The 19,881-nt window shown below is 41.5% G+C and overlaps 1 protein-coding gene across 3 annotated transcripts; it reads right to left on the bottom strand.

Moving 5' to 3' along the window:
* Positions 1-3,067: 3,067 nt before the first annotated feature.
* LOC106590732 (receptor activity-modifying protein 1) lies at positions 3,068-16,263 on the bottom strand. 3 transcript variants are annotated; one of them, XM_014181891.3, is made up of 4 exons: positions 13,453-15,910; positions 10,379-12,466; positions 10,186-10,255; positions 3,068-4,139 (listed from the first exon to the last, which is right to left on the bottom strand). In XM_014181891.3, the coding sequence occupies exons 2-4, from the start codon at positions 10,437-10,439 to the stop codon at positions 3,884-3,886; spliced, it is 387 nt and encodes a 128-aa protein (XP_014037366.1). In that variant the 5' UTR covers positions 10,440-12,466; positions 13,453-15,910; the 3' UTR covers positions 3,068-3,883. The 3 variants fall into 3 exon arrangements, with proteins under 3 accessions (XP_014037366.1, XP_014037361.1, XP_014037363.1); XM_014181886.3 differs by lacking the exons at positions 10,186-10,255; positions 13,453-15,910 and adding an exon at positions 16,026-16,263 and having other exon boundaries at positions 12,286-12,466; XM_014181888.2 differs by lacking the exons at positions 10,186-10,255; positions 13,453-15,910 and adding an exon at positions 15,917-16,188 and having other exon boundaries at positions 12,286-12,466.
* Between the last annotated feature and the right edge of the window lie 3,618 nt (positions 16,264-19,881).

The following is a 19,881-nucleotide window of genomic DNA, read 5'->3' as shown; positions in this document are numbered from 1 at the left end:
CACAACATAGCCCCACCTCATAGTCCCAACTCATAGCCACACCTCATAGTCCCAACTCATAGCCCCACCGCATAGCCACAACATAGCCCCAACTCATAGCTACAACATAGCCACAACATAAACTCAACTCATAGCCCCAACTCATAGCCACAACATAGACCCAACTCATAGCCCCAACTCATAGACCCAACTCATAGCCCCAACTCATAGACACACTTTATAGCCCCAACTCATAGCCACAACGTAGACCCAACTCATAGCCCCAACTCATAGCCACAACATAGACCCAACTCATAGCCCCAACTCATAGCCACAACATAGACCCAACTCATAGCCACAACATAGACCCAACTCATAGCCACAACTCATAGCCCCAACTCATAGCCACAACATAGCCCCAACTCATAGCCACACTTTATAGCCCCAACCCATAGCCCCAACTCATAGCCACAACATAGACACAACTCTTACCCCAACTCAAAGACCCAACTCATAGCCCCAACTCATAGCCACAACATAGCCCCAACTCATAGCCACAACATAGCCACAACTCATAGCCACAACTCAAAGCCACCTGGGTATACCTGACCCACTAAACTCTGACTCCAGGCCTCAACATGGAAGCGTTCAACAAGCCTTCTATGAAGTAGCTTCCCTGAGACTACAGGGGTGTATTCAATACTGCACACCGTAGAAAAACCTTTAGTTCCGATTTTTCCCTCCCCGTTTGGGCCTGTTTGCTCGTTCCTATTGAATACACCCCAGGTCCTTTATATCAGTTCTGTTTCTCCTCTTGAGATGTAATGTCAGAGGCCTACCGTACCATCTTCCTCTCTCTCCTCTCTAAGGACTAGAGTTACTTTAACTTAGTATTACCGGGCTATTAGTCTCTGCCTGTGGCTGAGGTTGGAGCCTCATGTCTGGGACTCGTGTCTGGGACCACCTTAATGATCATATAGCCAAGCTGACAGCAGGCCAGCTGAGACAGGGGTAATAGGGAGCCAGAGGGCTTTCTGGGTGATGGTGTGGGTTTGAGACGGTGGGTGGCTTAGTGTGGAAGATGAGAGGACTTATAAATAGCTCCTGATTCATTGGTGTCAGGTCTCGGGATGTTTTCACTATCACTTTACATTGTATTCACTTTCTTCCTCTCTCCCTAAGTTACCATGGTCTGCTTTCCATACCAATCTCAAAAGTAATTATCTTACTAATGACAGCTAATACATAGAACGCTGATCCCCAAATGCTTAACAACAAGGTCAGTCAGTCACCATGACGATACTGATAAGGACCAATGCATGTGCACTCCACAGGTGGTCATCACACATCCATTACATTCCTAATGATTCAATCAAACAGGGCGAACTCACTGGCTAATGTTTCTGATTGCATTCCTATAACTCATTACAATCACTTACCGCTCTATTAGATTTGGCTCAATAGGTGACAGTGTTTGTAAGGTGTTATAAGGCTATTTTAGGCTGTATACTCATTTAGGCTTCATCTCTGTACACTCCTTGAGGCTATATCACTGAGATGTTACTGTGAGGTTTCACTTATCAAGCCCATCTGGCCTGTTTCACACACACGCGCATGCACACGCGCACACACGCACGCACACACACACACACACACACACACACACACACACACACACACACACACACACACACACACACACACACACACACACACACACACACACACACACACACACACACCACATGAACAGTTCAGCTGGGTACAGAATAGATCACACCTTCTCCACAGGGAGTGGACAGCGGCCATATTGCTATAGCTCTGGGCCCAAGCTTTAATTCATGTCCATTTAAAAAAAGATATATATATTTAACCTTTATTTAACTAGACAAGTCAGTTAAGAACAAATTCTTATTTACAATGACGACCTACCAAAAGGCAAAAAGCCTCCTGCGGGGATGGGGGCTGGGATTAAAAAAATATACATAAATAAATATAGGACAAAACACACATCACAACAAGAGAGACAACACAACACTACATAAGAGAGACCTAAGACAACAACATAGCAAGGCAGCAACACATGACAACACAGCATGATAGCAATACCACATGACAACAACATGGTAGCAACACAACATGGCAGCTGCACAACATGGTAGCAGCACAAAACATGGTACAAACATGATTGGGCACAGACAACAGCACAAAGGGCAAGAAGATAGAGACAACAATACATCACGCAAAGCAGCCACAACTGTCAGTAAGAGTGTCCATGATTGAGTCTTTGAATGAAGAGATGGAGATAAAACTCTCCAGTTTGAGTGTTTATTGCAGCTCGTTCCAGTCGCTAGCTGCAGCAAACTGAAAAGACGAGCGACTCAGGGATGTGTGTGCTTTGGGGACCTTTAACAGAATGTGACTGGCAGAACGGGTGTTGTATGCGGAGGATGCGGGCTGCAGTAGATATCTCAGATAGGGGGGAGTGAGGCCTTTTTACTGCAGTCACATTGAGATTAATAACCCCGTTGCTATGGCGAGCTGGCTTTGGGACTATATTCTGCCACTTGTGTTAAGGCGAGCTGTCAATCAAAGCGGCTTTTAATCTTTTAATTTCTTCCATTCTCCTTCAGGGAGACCCAGGGCCCTCTGGTGTGCTGACTCACTGTGTGGTGTGCTGACTGCCTTTTCATAAAACAAGAAAAATGTGTGTAAGTGTGTGTGTGTGTCGTGCGTGCGTGCGTGAGTGTATGTGTGTGCATTCTCGTTCTGCCCACCACAGTATGAGAATAGCCAGTTGTTTTTGAATGGTTCATATTGTAATGTATTTTTGATACTTCTCTACACAGGTGTGTGTATTGTGATGTTTGAGTACTCTGATTCCTGAATCTGATAGTTATGGTAGTAGGTGGATGGTAGTATGGCACTCTGCTGGGGAGAGATATATTGGTTCTGGCTGTGGGCTGAAGGGGCATCTCTACACTCCTCAGGTGGGAGTTAAATTCTGTTCTCATTCATGTTTGGATATCAAACAAATATCATATTGATATAAAAATAAATGGATACCAAAAACAATTTCTTATATCACTTTTATCATATTAGTATTTGTTGTTCTTTATTTCTCTGTTTAGAATGCACATTAATAGATAATAATGAATAAATAATCAGACACATGTATCGATAGGGACAGTACATGCAGTGGTAATGGCTCTGTAATCCATTGTGAAACGGTAGAATATAAAACAACATATTCTGATGAAGTATATTCCTGTTTTGTTGGATTAAAAGGTGTGGCTACTGGGCATGGCTGTCTAGATCAAATAAAGCCTTTTCTATGAAGCCCTTTCTATACATCTATTCAGTTCATGTAAAGACTTTGACTGGTGTCCAAAGCTACATTACAGATGTTGTTGCATTGATTTTGACATACGAGGTATTTATTATCTGTCCTCCATGCCCTACACCACATTAGCCCTCTCTTGGTTGGACACTTTGTGGTTTACAATAATACAATGCATGTTTTCAATTGGAATTTCTAGGGTTATCGATGAGCCACAGTACAATCTAAAGCCTTTGCTTTGTTTCAGTAGTAGGCTTCTGAGAGGTCCTTAACTCATACTACCAGTGTCCATCAAACAACAAACATCACAGAAAGATTACAATCTTAGTATGCTGTTGGGTATCTCTGCTTGTCGTTTGTCCCAGTTCAGTGTCCCCTCCATCATGTCTCCCCTATCAGATAAGCTGGAGTTCGTTCTCCAAGAGGTCAGGTTGATCCCTAGAAGCTGGCCTCGGGTCAATTTTGCGTTTCCTCCGCTAATAATTCAGTTAGAATTTTGGCAGGGAAAACTGATCCTAGATCTGTATTCTGTACCCAGGGGCACCTTCACCCAGGATGAGACAGTTACACGATTCCCTGGCAGCATTTACCACTCCACACCACTAGGGCAGTCATGAGCAGAGTGACCAGCACAGGCACTCCAATGAAAGGCCCCAAGATACGTATAGGAGGGTCCTGAAGCAGCCTGCCGGTCAGAGCGCAGTCGTGAAAGTAGTCCCGGTGGAGGTGTATGAAGAGTTCGTCTATCAGCTGGTTGGGCCAGAAGCAGTGCATCTTGAGTGCCACGAAAAAGGTGCAGTTGGTCAGTTCCTCGTAAGGCCTGCAGGGGGGGATAAAACATTGAAACTAGGGGGCAGCATGAGAAAACTAACTCTAACTTTTAAATACAGTACATTCGGAAAGTATTCAGACCCCTTGATTTTTCCCAAATTTTGTTACATTTCAGTCTTATTCTAAAATGAATTAAAATAATAATAATCAGCATCAATCTACACACAATACCCCATAATGACAAAGGGAAAACTGTTTAAAAAAAGAGAAATACCTTATTTACATAAGTATTCAGATCCTTTGCTATGAGACTCGAAATTGGGCTCAGATGCATCCTGTTTCCATTGATCATCCTTGAGATGTTTCTACAACTTGATTGGAGTCCACCTGTGGTAAATTCAATTGATTGGACATGATTTGGAAAGGCACACTCCTGTCTATATAAGGTCCCACAGATGACAGTGCATGTAAGCGCAAAAAACAAGCTATGAGTTCGAAGGAATTGCCGTAGAGCTCCAAGACAGGATTATGTCGAGGCACAGATCTGGGTAAGGGTACCAAAACATTTCTGAAGCATTGAAGGTCCTCAAGAACACAGTGGGCTCCATCATTCTTAAATGGAAGAAGTTTGCAACCACCAAGACTCTTCCTAGAGCTGGCCGCCCGGCCAAACTGGGGAGAAGGGGGCTTGGTCAGGGAGGTGACCAAGAACCCGATGGTCACTCTGACAGAGCTCCAGTTCCTCTGTGGAGATGGGAGAACTTTCCAGAAGGACAGCCATCTCTACAGCACTCCAGCAATCAAGCCTTTATGGTAGAGTGGCCAGACAGAAGCCACTCCTCATTAAAAGGAGCATGACAGCCCACTTGGTGTTTGCCAAAAGGCGCCTAACGACTCTCAGACCATGAGAAACAAGATTGTCTGGTCTGATGAAACTAATATTGAACTCTTTGGCCTGAATGCCAAGCGTCACGTCTGGAGGAAACCTGGCACCGTCCCTACAGTGAAGCATGGTGGTGGCAGCATCATGCTGACTGGATGTTTTTCAGCGGCAGGGACTGGGAGACTAGTCAGGATCGAGGCAAAGATGAACAGAGCAAAGTACAGAGAGATCCTTGATGAAAACCTGCTCCAGAGCTCTCGGGACCTCAGACTAGACAATGACCCTAAGCACACAGCCAAGACAACGCAGGAGTGGCTTCAGGACAAGTCTCTGAATGTCCTTGAGTTGCCCAGCCAGAGCCCGGACTTGAACCCGGTCGAACATCTCTGGAGAGACCTGAAAATAGCTGTGCAGTGACGCTCCCCATCCAACCTGACAGAACTTGAGAGGCTCTGCAGAGAAGAATGGTAGAAAATCCCCAAATACAGCTTGTAACGTCATACCCAGGAATACGCAATGCTTTAATTGCAGCCAAAGTTGCTTCAACAACTTCACGACGCCAGGACAGCGGAGTCAATCACCACCTTCCGGAGACACCTGAAACCCCACCTCTTTAAGGAATCCCTAGGATAGGATAAAGTAATCCTTCTAACCCCCCCCCCCCCCTTAAAATATTTAGATGCACTATTGTAAAGTGGATGTTCCACTGGATATCATAAGGTGAATGCACCATTTTGTAAGTCGCTCTGGATAAGAGCGTCTGCTAAATGACTTAAATGTAAATGTAACAAAGTACTGAGTAAAGGGTACGAATACTTACATAAATGTGATATTTCCGTTTTTCTTTTCTTTTCTTAATAAATTAGCAAAAATTTCTACAAACCACTTTTTGCTTTGTCATTATTGCGTACTGTGTATAGATTGATGAAAACAAAAACATTTAATCAATTTTAGAATTAGGCTGTAAAGTAAAAAAAAGTCAAGGGGTATGAATACTTCCAGAAGGCACTGTATGTAAGGTCGATTTTAATATATATATATATATATATATATATATATATATATTATTATTTTTTTTGGGGGGGGGGTTGATATTCATTGGCATCAAAATAGACATTCATCAAAACATGTCTGAAAAGTGACTCTTTGAAAACAGGTCTGTTACACTTGTGGTCTCCAACCGTCGGAGTGGGAAAAGGCAAACTAACAGCTTGAATTACCAGCAGGCTTAGCACAGCTAAATATAACTACCATAGCTAGGTGGTAGGTTGTTAGAGAGGAGACATAACATACAGCTAAATATAACTACCATAGCTAGGTGGTAGGTTGTTAGAGAGGAGACATAACATACAGCTAAATATAATTACCATAGCTAGGTGGTAGGTTGTTAGAGAGGAGACATACCTTACAGCTAAATATAACTACCATAGCTAGGTGGTAGGTTGTTAGAGAGGGGACATACCTTACAGCTAAATATAACTACCATAGCTAGGTGGTAGGTTGTTAGAGAGGGGACATACCATACAGCTAAATATAATTACCATAGCTAGGTGGTAGGTTGTTAGAGAGGAGACATACCATACAGCTAAATATAACTACCATAGCTAGGGGGTTAGAGAGGGGACATACCATACAGCTAAATATAATTACCATAGCTAGGTGGTAGGTTGTTAGAGAGGAGACATACCATACAGCTAAATATAACTACCATAGCTAGGGGGTTAGAGAGGGGACATACCATACAGCTAAATATAACTACCATAGCTAGGTGGTAGGTTGTTAGAGAGGAGACATACCATACAGCTAAATATAACTACCCATAGCTAGGTGGGTAGGTTGTTAGAGAGGGGACATACCATACAGCTAAATATAACTACCATAGCTAGGGGGTTAGAGAGGGGACATACCTTACAGCTAAATATAACTACCATAGCTAGGTGGTAGGTTGTTAGAGAGGAGACATAACATACAGCTAAATATAACTACCATAGCTAGGTGGTAGGTTGTTAGAGAGGGGACATACCATACAGCTAAATATAACTACCATAGCTAGGGGGTTAGAGAGGGGACATACCTTACAGCTAAATATAACTACCATAGCTAGGTGGTAGGTTGTTAGAGAGGAGACATACCATACAGCTAAATATAATTACCATAGCTAGGTGGTAGGTTGTTAGAGAGGGGACATACCATACAGCTAAATATAACTACCATAGCTAGGTGGTAGGTTGTTAGAGAGGGGACATACCATACAGCTAAATATAACTACCATAGCTATGTGGTTAGAGAGGGGACATACCTTACAGCTAAATATAACTACCATAGCTAGGTGGTAGGGGGTTAGAGAGGGGACATACCATACAGCTAAATATAACTACCATAGCTAGGTGGTAGGGGGTTAGAGAGGGGACATACCTTACAGCTAAATATAACTACCATAGCTAGGTGGTAGGTTGTTAGAGAGGGGACATACCATACAGCTAAATATAACTACCATAGCTAGGTGGTACGTTGTTAGAGAGGAGACATACCTTACAGCTAAATATAACTACCATAGCTAGGTGGTAGGTTGTTAGAGAGGGGACATACCTTACAGCTAAATATAACTACCATAGCTAGGTGGTAGGGGGTTAGAGAGGAGACATACCTTACAGCTAAATATAACTACCATAGCTAGGTGGTAGGGGGTTAAAGAGGGGACATACCTTACAGCTAAATATAACTACCATAGCTAGGTGGTAGGGGGTTAGAGAGGGGACATACCTTACAGCTAAATATAACTACCATAGCTAGGTGGTAGGGGGTTAGAGAGGGGACATACCTTACAGCTAAATATAACTACCATAGCTAGGTGGTAGGTTGTTAGAGAGGGGACATACCTTACAGCTAAATATAACTACCATAGCTAGGTGGTAGGTGGTTAGAGAGGAGACATACCTTACAGCTAAATATAACTACCATAGCTAGGTGGTAGGTTGTTAGAGAGGGGACATACCTTACAGCTAAATATAACTACCATAGCTAGGTGGTAGGGGGTTAGAGAGGGGACATACCTTACAGCTAAATATAACTACCATAGCTAGGTGGTAGGTGGTTAGAGAGGAGACATACCTTACAGCTAAATATAACTACCATAGCTAGGTGGTAGGGGGTTAGAGAGGGGACATACCTTACAGCTAAATATAACTACCATAGCTAGGTGGTAGGTTGTTAGAGAGGGGACATACCATACAGCTAAATATAACTACCATAGCTAGGTGGTTAGAGAGGGGACATACCTTACAGCTAAATATAACTACCATAGCTAGGTGGTAGGTTGTTAGAGAGGGGACATACCATACAGCTAAATATAACTACCATAGCTAGGTGGTACGTTGTTAGAGAGGGGACATAACATACAGCTAAATATAACTACCATAGCTAGGTGGTAGGTGGTTGGAGAGGAGTCATACCATACAGCTAAATATAACTACCATAGCTAGGTGGTAGGTTGTTAGAGAGGAGACATACCATACAGCTAAATATAACTACCATAGCTAGGTGGTAGGTTGTTAGAGAGGGGACATACCATACAGCTAAATATAACTACCATAGCTAGGTGGTAGGTTGTTAGAGAGGGGACATACCATACAGCTAAATATAACTACCATAGCTAGGTGGTAGGTTGTTAAAGAGGAGACATACCATACAGCTAAATATAACTACCATAGCTAGGTGGTAGGTTGTTAGAGAGGGGACATACCATACAGCTAAATATAACTACCATAGCTAGGTGGTAGGTTGTTAGAGAGGAGACATACCATACAGCTAAATATAACTACCATAGCTAGGTGGTAGGTTGTTAGAGAGGGGACATACCATACAGATAAATATAACTACCATAGCTAGGTGGTAGGGGGTTAAAGAGGGGACATACCTTACAGCTAAATATAACTACCATAGCTAGGTGGTAGGGGGTTAGAGAGGGGACATACCTTACAGCTAAATATAACTACCATAGCTAGGTGGTAGGGGGTTAGAGAGGGGACATACCATACAGCCAAATATAACTACCATAGCTAGGTGGTAGGGGGTTAGAGAGGGGACATACCTTACAGCTAAATATAACTACCATAGCTAGGTGGTAGGGGGTTAGAGAGGAGACATACTTTACAGCTAACTATAACTACCATAGCTAGGTGGTAGGTGGTTAGAGAGGAGTCATACCAGGGGAGCTACAGACCAGCATGACTGAGTGAATATAATTAGATCTAAGACACACTGACGTGCCTTTGGTCTCCTGATAATATCAGAGGTGTTTGGACTGAATAAAGTTGATTAAATGAATGACTCATTGATGCATAACATGAAGCCTTGGCAGTGTTTCTTGAAAATGTGTTCTTCATTGGAAACTTTGTTCTAAAAGAGCGTACATGAATTCAGTGTAATTTCCGACTCTCTTTGACACTGGAAACCCCAAAGGTTTCTAATAGGGCATGTGGTGCTGACCTGGCCATGAACACACACACACACACACACACACACACACACACACACACACACACACACACACACACACACACACACACACACACACACACCTTAGTACCCTGTGTCCCCATGGCAGACAGCCATCCAGAACCTGTGTACAGGTGTCACCTTACACAACATCAGTGTGCCCTAAACCCAAGACCAAGACCAGAGAGGCTGGTTGGGCAAATATTTGTTTTTGCAAAGTTCTGTCTCTTTCTCAATCCCTCTCTTCCTCTTCGCTTTTTCTTTCCACACGCAAAACAGAGTTGACCTGCTCACTAAATCGCTCTATCTATCCCTCCCTCTCCCTCCTTCACTCTCTCTTCTTCCCTCCGTACCCAGCTAACAATTCTAGGGAGAGAGAAATGGAAAAATTTTATAATGTTACCCGTAATGTTCTCCTAATGTTTGAGTGTCCAGTTTTCTGTTTGTCAGGGGAACATTCTATCTATGCTAACAAAAGCCTTCTGAGAACCTTTTCAGCATGTTTTGGTGATAACGTTAGAACATTTCCTTAATATCAAGCAGAATTATCTAGAACGTGGTTACAATGTTCTCAGAATATACAACATTAATGTTCTAGACACGTTTCATGGGAACGCTGCAAGAACATTTCTGTGTATCAGTTGTCAGGACGTTGCCTGATGGTCCCAAAGAAACGTTCTCCCAAAATATATATATTACTTATTACACATCACACCTTGTTACCATTGCGAAGCCCATCAAGGCCCTGGTTGGTGAACCACAGATCCATTCACAGCTCGTTCTGTCTGTTGGCAAGGTTACACACAGACAGTGCTTTTAACATAGTGTTTTTAACTTACATACTTGACACACATGATTACATTGTGCATGTTGATTTATACAGCAAATATTATTCAATATGTTATCACCTTTGATTTTGTCATAGGCGTCGTAAGGATTGGACCAAGGCGCAGCGGGTAAAGTGCTCATCTTCTTAATTTATTTAAAGAACACTCAAAACAAAATAAACACACAATGATAACAGTTCCATAAGGCTCCAAGGCTATACAGAAAAGAACCACCCACAAAACACAAGTGAAAACAAACCCAACTAAATATGGCCTCCAATTAGAGACAACGACAACCAGCTGCCTCTAATTGGAGGTCATTGCCAAAAACCCAACATAGAAATAGAAAACTAGATATATACATAGAAATAGAAAATATAGAACATAAACCAAAAACACCAAACCACACAAAACAAACACCCACTGCCACGCCCTGACCAAACTACAATGACAAATAACCCCTTTTACTGGTCAGGACGTGACAGATTTGAACTCACAACCTCATGGTTCATGACATTTAGATCGTGTTGCTAAACCACATCTGTGTCAGTTATCAGTTCATTTGACTGTTCTCTCATCAGTGATTTGATAGTTATCAGTTAATTTGACTATTCTCTCATCATTGATTTGATAGTTATCAGTTAATTTGACTGTTCTCTCATCAGTGATTTGATAGTTATCAGTTAATTTGACTATTCTCTCATCATTGATTTGATAGTTATCAGTTAATTTGACTGTTCTCTCATCAGTGATTTGATAGTTGTCAGTTAATTTGACTATTTTCTCATCATTGATTTGATAGTTATCAGTTAATTTGACTGTTCTCTCATCAGTGATTTGATAGTTATCAGTTAATTTGACTATTTTCTCATCATTGATTTGATAGTTATCAGTTCATTTGACTGTTCTCTCATCAGTGATTTGATAGTTATCAGTTCATTTGACTGTTCTCTCATCAGTGATTTGATAGTTATCAGTTAATTTGACTGTTCTCTCATTAGTGATTTGATAGTTATCAGTTCATTTGACTGTTCTCTCATCAGTGATTTGATAGTTGTCTAATGATGGTGGAACATATTAAAATGGTTGAATGAAAACTGGACACAGGACTGTTCTTGCATGTGCTTATTGAGCCAGTATAGTTAGGCCCTGTCCAGAAGAAACACTAAACCCTTCTCCCTAGGCACTTGTTTACATCTGAGACAACTTGATAGGTGTAAGCTATAGGGTGAAGGCACTTCTCAGTAAATCTCAGCTCTGTTAAAAGTACACTCAATACAAGCTATTACTGATCCTAGTGATTCAGGAGGATCATTAAAACAGGTTGATATGCCCCACCATCATTACACAACTATACTGAAAGTCCTTCAATTGCTGAAATAAGTCAATCAAATCACCGATTAAAGAATAGTCATATTAACAGAAAGATGGTGTAGCAGGAAGATCCGAATACTGTGAACCTAAAGGTTGTGAGTTCAAATCCCAGTTGAGGACATGTTGAATAATAACTACTCTAGAAATTAACATGCATCATTTAATCATGTATGTCAAAGTGTGTCAAATATGTAAGTTGAAAACATTCTATGTGTGAGCATCCTTAACTTGGTTCACCAATCAGGGCCTTCATTGGCTCTGCAACACTAATACATGTTTTGGGGGACACATGTTCTTGCAACTCTTCCATGGAACATGTCTAAAACATGAATATCTTATGTTCTGAGAACATGGCAACCATGTTTGGTGGAACGTTGATGGAATATTCTCCTAAACCACAGAAACCTGGACGCATGAATGTTTTTGCCATGTTTCCATAAAATGTGTATGGAACATTCACGTCTTAAGTTCTGAGAACATAGTAATAACAAAGTAATACTGTCAAATAATACAGTGACATAATTCAAGTAAATGTAATTGAACTCAACTCTATTTTTATTTCGGATTAATACAATTTAGGATGGATTTAGGTGAATAATATAGATTATACTGACTGAAAAGTGTCGGACCAGCTGCACCACAGGCTCTGGTCCAGGGCCTCCATGTCCAGACTGAACTTGGTCACACAGAAGTCAGAGATGGCCCTCTCGTAGGCACCGCTGCAGCTGCTAAGTGGTGGAATGGCCCTCCCATAGGCACCGCTGCAGCCGCTCACTGGGGGAAAGCCACGGGCTGCTTCAGAGGGAAGGAACATGTCATCAGATTGTAGTGTAGTTGCTGGAAGCGATCAGGGAGGCAGCAAGTTTATGAAACAGGGGCTAAATGTATCAAGTGTCTAAGAGTAGGAGTGATGATTTAGGATCAGTTTTGCCTTTAAGATCATAAACAATAAGATTATATGGACAGGGGGCACCAGATCCTAGATCAGCAGTCTCACTCTGAGACGCTTGATGAATACAGCCGAAGATCTTGATTCAAATATCCTTCGTTAATAAGCGTTTGATTGAGCCTGCCTAGAGTACCGGATAGGCAAGGTTTGCACTTTTGGGACCATTCCGTTTCACTAGGCAAACTCAATCTAACGCAGCTTAAAGTATTCTAAAGACAACAAGTACTATTTGAACCCATGTCTTGAATGAAACATTCTAACTTGACCAGCACGGACCACCAGAATAGACTGTCCCAGTCTGTCATCCATGCATGATTCAAGATGTCCACCATTGTCCCTGTACTCAAGCAAACAAAGGTAACCTGCCTAAATGACTATTGCTCTGCCTATAGCGCTGTAAGGGTTGCGGAACTGGTGGCAGTGAAGTCAGACGCAGGAGAGCAGAAATAGGTAATAGCCGGAGCAGTTTAATACAAAACCCACAGCAATACAAAAAGAACCTTCATGGGTACAAAACCCAACGCACACCAGTAACATAGAGTACAAGCACTTACAAACAAACAATTCCACACAAGGACATGGGGGGAACAGAGGGTTAAATACACAACAATTAATGACGGAAATTAAAACCAGATGTGTAAGAAAACAAGACAAAACAAATGGAAAATGGAAAGTGGATCGACGATGGCTAGAAGACCGGTGACGCCGACCGCCGAACACCGCCCGAACAAGGAGAGGAAACGACTTCGGTGGAAGTCGTGACAAGCGCTCAGTTCTTTCATCATGAAGTGTTTTGAGAGGCTGGTCAAGGACCATATCAGTTCCACCTTACCTGAAACCCTGGACCCATTAGGATGTGTATGCCGAACTAACAGATCCACGGATGACGTAATCGCCAGTGTTCTGAACACACCCCTATCCCACTTGGACGTGCTGTGAGAGTGCTGTTCATCGACTACAGTTCACCACCTATTGACATTGATGGGGCTGCAGTGGAGCGGGTCAAAAGTTCCACTCTGCCAGGGCTCCAACCTCCACCCTGTAGAAGGTCTCGTCGCTGTCTGTAAATGAGCGCTAAGCCACCCAATGTCCACTTACAAGGTAATCTACGCATTAACACAAGGTTAGGCAGTCCAAGGTGAAGGATTGTCCATGTGGATAAATGTCTAGCTGGTGAGTTGGTGTGGAGCCCAGGGGTTTACAGAGGTCTTCTCAACCGGAACTCTGGAATGCAACCAAATGGTTCAGATAGGGGTAGGGGGTCTGTAACCCTATCAGCTATGGCCTGTGATTGGGTACCCTGGCAACCTGGTCCCTAACATAGAGGTGTGAAGTTCCCTCTGCCTGGACGAAAAGGTCAGGGGTCAGTACTTGGAAGCCTACCTCAGCTGTAAGAAGTCCCAAATGTTGTCTCTGAAGTGCCAGAGCCATGGAGAGGGTTTGAATGGTTGATGTCTGAGAGTTTAATGTTAGATGTTTTTGTACAGACAGCACAAAGCACTTTATGGGAAACTCAGAGTCCCAGATCTGTTTTTGCTCTTTCCTTCTCCATTACTCTCCTTGTCAAGTCAAACATTACATTTTTAATTTTAGTCATAGCAACTTACGGTAGTGAATGCATACATTTCATACATTCATTTTTTATTTTTTTCCATACTGGTCCCCCGTGGGAATCAAACCCACAACCCTAGCGTTGCAAACACCATGCTCTACCAACTGAGCCACAACATGTTGGGCATGATAGCACAACCAGACTGACGCTCAGGCTATTGTATGGGTTCTCCTGACTTCCTCTGGCTAATAGTTCACACTTCTTTTGACTGAGAATGAGAGCAGCTCCCACACACGGCAAAATTGCCAGGGGTGACAGAAAAGTGGAACAGCAAAGTGCCCAAAGGCAGTTAAATTACCATTTAACAGTAGCAAAAAACAGATTGTGCCTTTAAAATCACAAGGTTTACCTAGCAATAACCTTTTATTTGAGTACTCTGACTAATGTAATTCGAGAGCCATCTATAATTAGGCTACTATTAGTAATTATATCCTCCTGTGGGTGAATTGGGGACAACCCACTGGGAACAGATGTCAATTATCAAATCAAATGGTATTTGTCACATGCGTTGAAAACAACAGGTGTAGTAGACCTTACAGTGAAAAGCCCTTAAACCTACAATGCAGTTTTAAGAAAAATAAGTGTAAAGAAAGTATTTACTAAAATAAACTGATGTAAAAAAAGAAAATTAAAAAAAAGAAATAAAAAAGAGAAGAAAATAGAAAAATAACAAGTAATTAAAGAGCAGTAAAATAACAGTAGTGAGGCTATATACTGGGGGTACCAGTACAGAGTCAATGTGCGGGCAGCGATTAGTCGAGGTAATTGAGGTAATATGTACATGTAGGTAGAGAATTGGGGTCAATGCAAATAGTCCGGGTAGCCATTTGATTGGCTGTTCAGGAGTCTTATCCGGCAGAAGCTGTTAAGAAGCCTTTTTGACCTAGACTTGGCGCTCCGGTACCGCTTGCCGTGCGGTAGCAGAGAGAACAGTCTAGGGTGCAATTAAACGTCTACTCCACCTTGGTTCAACGTAATGACATTGAAATGAATTGAAATCACGTTGATTCAACCAGTGTGTGCCCAGTGGGAAGCAGAATAAATAAGCGTTGTGTCAAATGTGTAGAGACCAGTTCATAGAAAGCTTTGCATTGACTTTGACTGCATCTTCATGCATTTGATGCTGCTGATTCATTCAGGTTGGCCCAGATATCCTTCACCTTGGTCAGCTGTTTTGTCCAGTATTGTGCGAACATGTTTTCATATTCATCATGACCATGTGTAGACTCCCAATGAGAAAATAATTCGAAAGACATCTTCCTAAGAAAGCTGATGACCAACGCTTAGAGACCAGATGCTCTATGTGAATACTGTACAAAATCATAATACTGAACACTTCACTTTTATAACGTCAATAATCGATGAAGTTGAAAATTGTTTAATGTCAAAATATGACATTTTCATTCTTAGCTTCATTCTACAGCACACATTTAAAATGTTATTTATGTTTCGCGTAATGGTCAAACGTTTGGATTACGCAATAAGCTTTATAGGCTACATCAAACGAAAAAGGTCAATGTAAGTAATTTTTAGACGACTTGGTACGGTTCGGGTATCTGGTAAGAATAGGAATTGCGCCAGGGAGGCATATTGCATATAAAAAAACAAAAAAAACAACCAGCAAACAAAAGCAAAACAACAAATAGCATTAGCTATTATATATAATTGATCATATCACACGTACCTGCCACACATAAAACAAGGGTTAGTTTTGTCAGCGATGTACAGTCTAGTGCCATAGCTTCTTATTATGGATTGCACCGAAGAGACGTGGCAGTAACCTAACTTCTCACTCGTGTTCTCTTCTTCAGTGTATTGACGCGCTAATTCTTCCGACTCCTTGTCCTTTGCAATAACTGATTCATCAAATGAATATGCATATATATATATATTCTCCAACTGAAGCCATTGTTCACGCCAGTTGGCTATTTTAACTGGGGACAGGAGCGACACCCAAGTCGTAGAGCCATCCATAAATCAGTGGTAAATCGTTGGTTAACTTCCATACATAGCCGCGGGAAGTAGGGGTGTTGAGGGTGCTGCAGCATCCACTGAAAAACCAGAATAAAAAGTATTCATAAAAAATTGCACAGTGCCAGTGCAAAATTCCCCCCCCCCCCCCAAACTACTTCCTGTTGCTATGCTTCTGTATATAATACATGTTAATTGTTCATAGTTTTTAACCTCTTACATCTAGACGTTCCGCTAGCGGAACACCTGCTCCAATATCCAATGATAGGCTTGGCGCGAATTACAAATTCCTCAAAAATACAAAAACTTCAATTTTTCAAACATATGACTATTTCACAGCATTTTAAAGACAAGACTCTCCTTTATCTAACCACACTGTCCGATTTCAAAAAGGCTTTACAGCGAAAGCAAAACATTAGATTATGTCAGCAGAGTACCCAGCCAGAAATAATCAGACACCCATTTTTCAAGCTAGCATATAATGTCACAAAAACCCAGAAGACAGCTAAATGCAGCACTAACCTTTGATGATCTTCATCAGATGACACACCTAGGACATTATGTTATACAATACATGCATGTTTTGTTCAATCAAGTTCATATTTATATCAAAAAACAGCTTTTTACATTAGCATGTGACGTTCAGAACTAGCATACCCCCCGCAAACTTCCGGGGAATTTACTAACAATTGACTAAATTACTCACGATAAACGTTCACAAAAAGCATAACAATTATTTTAAGAATTATAGATACAGAACTCCTCTATGCACTCGATATGTCCGATTTTAAAATAGGTTTTTGGTGAAAGCACATTTTGCAATATTCTAAGTACATAGCCCAGCCATCACGGGCTAGCTATTTAGACACCCGGCAAGTTTAGCCTTCACCAAAATCAGATTTACTATTATAAAAGTTTGATTACCTTTTGTTGTCTTCGTCAGAATGCACTCCCAGGACTGCTACTTCAATAACAAATGTTGGTTTGGTCCCAAATAATCCATCGTTATATCCGAATAGCGGCGTTTTGTTTGTGCGTTCCAGAAACTATCCGAAATGGTAAATCAGGGTCGTGCGCATGGCGCAATTCGTGACAAAAAAAATTCTAAATATTCCATTACCGTACTTCGAAGCATGTCAACCGCTGTTTAAAATCAATTTTTATGCAATTTATCTCGTAATAAAGCGATAATATTCCGACCAGGAATCTCCTTTTCGGCAAACAGAGGAAAAATCACAAAGACGGGGGCAGCCAGTGCACGCGCCTAAGCCCACAGTCCCTTAATCGGCCACTTGAGAAAGGCGATAATGTGTTTCAGCCTGGGGCTGGTATGACGACATTCAGGTTTTTCCCGGGCTCTGAGAGCCTATGGAAGACGTAGGAAGTGTCACGTTAGAGCAGAGATCCTTTGTAATAGATAGAGATGGCAAAGAAGTTCAAGAAATGGTCAGACAGGCCACTTCCTGTAAAGGAATCTCTCAGGTTTTGACCTGCCATTTGAGTTCTGTTGTACTCACAGACACCATTCAAACAGTTTTAGAAACTTTGGAGTGTTTTCTATCCAAAGCCAATAATTATATGCATTTTCTAGTTACTGGGCAGGAGTAGTAACCAGATTAAATCGGGTACGTTTTTTATCCAGCCGTGAAAATACTGCCCCCTAGCCATAACAGGTTAAACAAGAAATGTCTGGTTAAAGTCTACCACTGTACTGTAAGTAGCCTATAGTGCCCAAAATACCACAGAGCGCGCGCAGGACTGTTGAGGTAGCACAACTGACATTGCAGGCTACCACAGCCAGGTTTGGCTGTGTGGTTTAGATTTTCTATTGTCCTATTGCCATGTTCTGAGATTTACAATTATATATATATTTATTTTTACCATATTTGACATGTAATTGCCTTGTATACAAAATCCTGTGTTCTCTCCCACAGGTGGTGCAACCTTCCTAATTTATCCATTGGTTGATTTATTCCATTATGCGTATTAAAGCTTTATTCCATTGTTAATTTCATAAAGTGGACACACTATCAATCATTCTCATGTGTCTGCTGCAGCTCTGCTATTGACCATGAGAAACTCCTGCTGGAGATCAATATGACTGAGGGTTTGTGATGAAGGACTGGCCAACCCTCAGGGCCTGGTTCCTCTCTAGGTTTCTTCCTAGGTTCCTGGCTTTTCTAGGGAGTTTTTCCTAGCCACAGTGCTTCTACATCTTCATTGCTTGCTGTTTGGGGTTTTAGGCTGGGATTCTGTATAAACACTTGGTGACATCTGCTGATGTTAAGGGCGTTATTAATACATTTGATTTGATATGTGAATGGATCTTGTGTTTCCACCACCAACCCAGAATCCAGAATCTCTCCAATAAAAGTAGATGTATTTTATTTAGATCCCCTAGATGGCAGCAGATAATAGCCAATGACCAGTTTGAGGGGCTCCTGACATATAAATTAGACCTGTTGGTGTACAGTGGGTCTCCCTTAGGGGAAAAAAGTTCTGTCTAGAACCTAAAAGGGTTCTTTGGCTGTGCCCTAGGAGAACCCTTTATATAACCCTTTTTGGTTCCAGGTAGAACCCATTCCACAAAGGGCTCTAAATTGAACCCAAAAGGGTTCTACCTGGAACCAAAAAAGGTTCAACCTGGAACCAAAAAGGGTTCTCCTATGGGGACCGCTAAATAACCCTTTTGGATCCATTTTTTCTAAGAGTGTAGTGTGTTAGAAGACATACATATTGACCATTACTAAGGCATCAACTACCATACATATCTATATGCACATTATCTACTTTAGCAGATTAGCCTAATTTGTATCATAATTATATTTATTTTGTTATAACCACAGACCTACCTTTAATAAGATGTTGACCTACCATGCTTTCCCCCTGTAAGACACAGGAGTAGGCCTACATCTTACTGATTATAAGCATAACCAGTTATTCAATTCACTGTGTGGACTACAGGGGATGCTACTGTATTACAGTTGGACCTATGATGAAATGCATAGTAAGCCTATATAGTTTGGCCCTCTTGTGGTTATTGGCAGTATGTTGTTAGAATCCTATAGAGACTGTAACTGTAAAAGTATCATAGTCCATATAATATCTATATGCCACATAGCACTTTGACAGCCACAGAGAGACCCAGAGGCAGGGACATATACATAATTAATTCATTATAGTGTTTTGGCCATTTATCTCACAGCAATGTGTTGACTTTGAGAAAAGATTGTATTCTGATTGACATCGATATAAAAAAATAACGAGGGCTAATTGTTTTCACAAAATGATATTAATCGTTTTGCTCTAGACGGCCTGTCTGGGTTCTGTGGTTAACCTACTTTGGTTTGGGCACGTCATGCTCTCAATGGAGGCAGTATGCACAATTATTCTCCTCTATGTAAGGTTACGTGTACTGTAGGCTAAAGGCCTATTAAAATACGCCTAGTCAATGTCAACACCTATTCTGTCAACAAATACAATTTCTGAAGAGAAAGTAAAATAGAAACTCACAATACTTTTCTCATACAAACAGTTATTCCGATGCAATTGTTGGCTATGCGCATTTTACGCACACTTAGGGAAGTGTATAGGCCAGAGTCTGAGACAGGTGTACACTGTGCATCAAGAGAACAACTGTATATCAATCCTAATGAGCCAATGAGAGAATATGGGCGT

The sequence above is a fragment of the Salmo salar genome, chromosome 17 (genome assembly GCF_965601325.2).
Source record: "Salmo salar chromosome 17, fSalSal1, whole genome shotgun sequence".
In the NCBI taxonomy this organism is placed as follows: Eukaryota; Metazoa; Chordata; class Actinopteri; order Salmoniformes; family Salmonidae; genus Salmo; species Salmo salar.
Note: the sequence above shows the minus strand (reverse complement) of the source record. Positions and strands in the feature narration are given on the sequence as shown.

Coding starts and splice junctions, on each gene's coding strand:
- LOC106590732 (XM_014181886.3), bottom strand. CDS start 16,206: ATGGATGGCTCTACGACTTGGGTGTCGCTCCTGTCCCCAGTTAAAATA. Junction 12,467..16,025: donor CACTGAAGAAGAGAACACGA/GTGAGAAGTTAG, acceptor TTCCCTCTGAAG/CAGCCCGTGGCTTTCCCCCA. Junction 4,140..12,285: donor AGCTGGTCCGACACTTTTCA/GTCAGTATAATC, acceptor CCCCCCCTGCAG/GCCTTACGAGGAACTGACCA.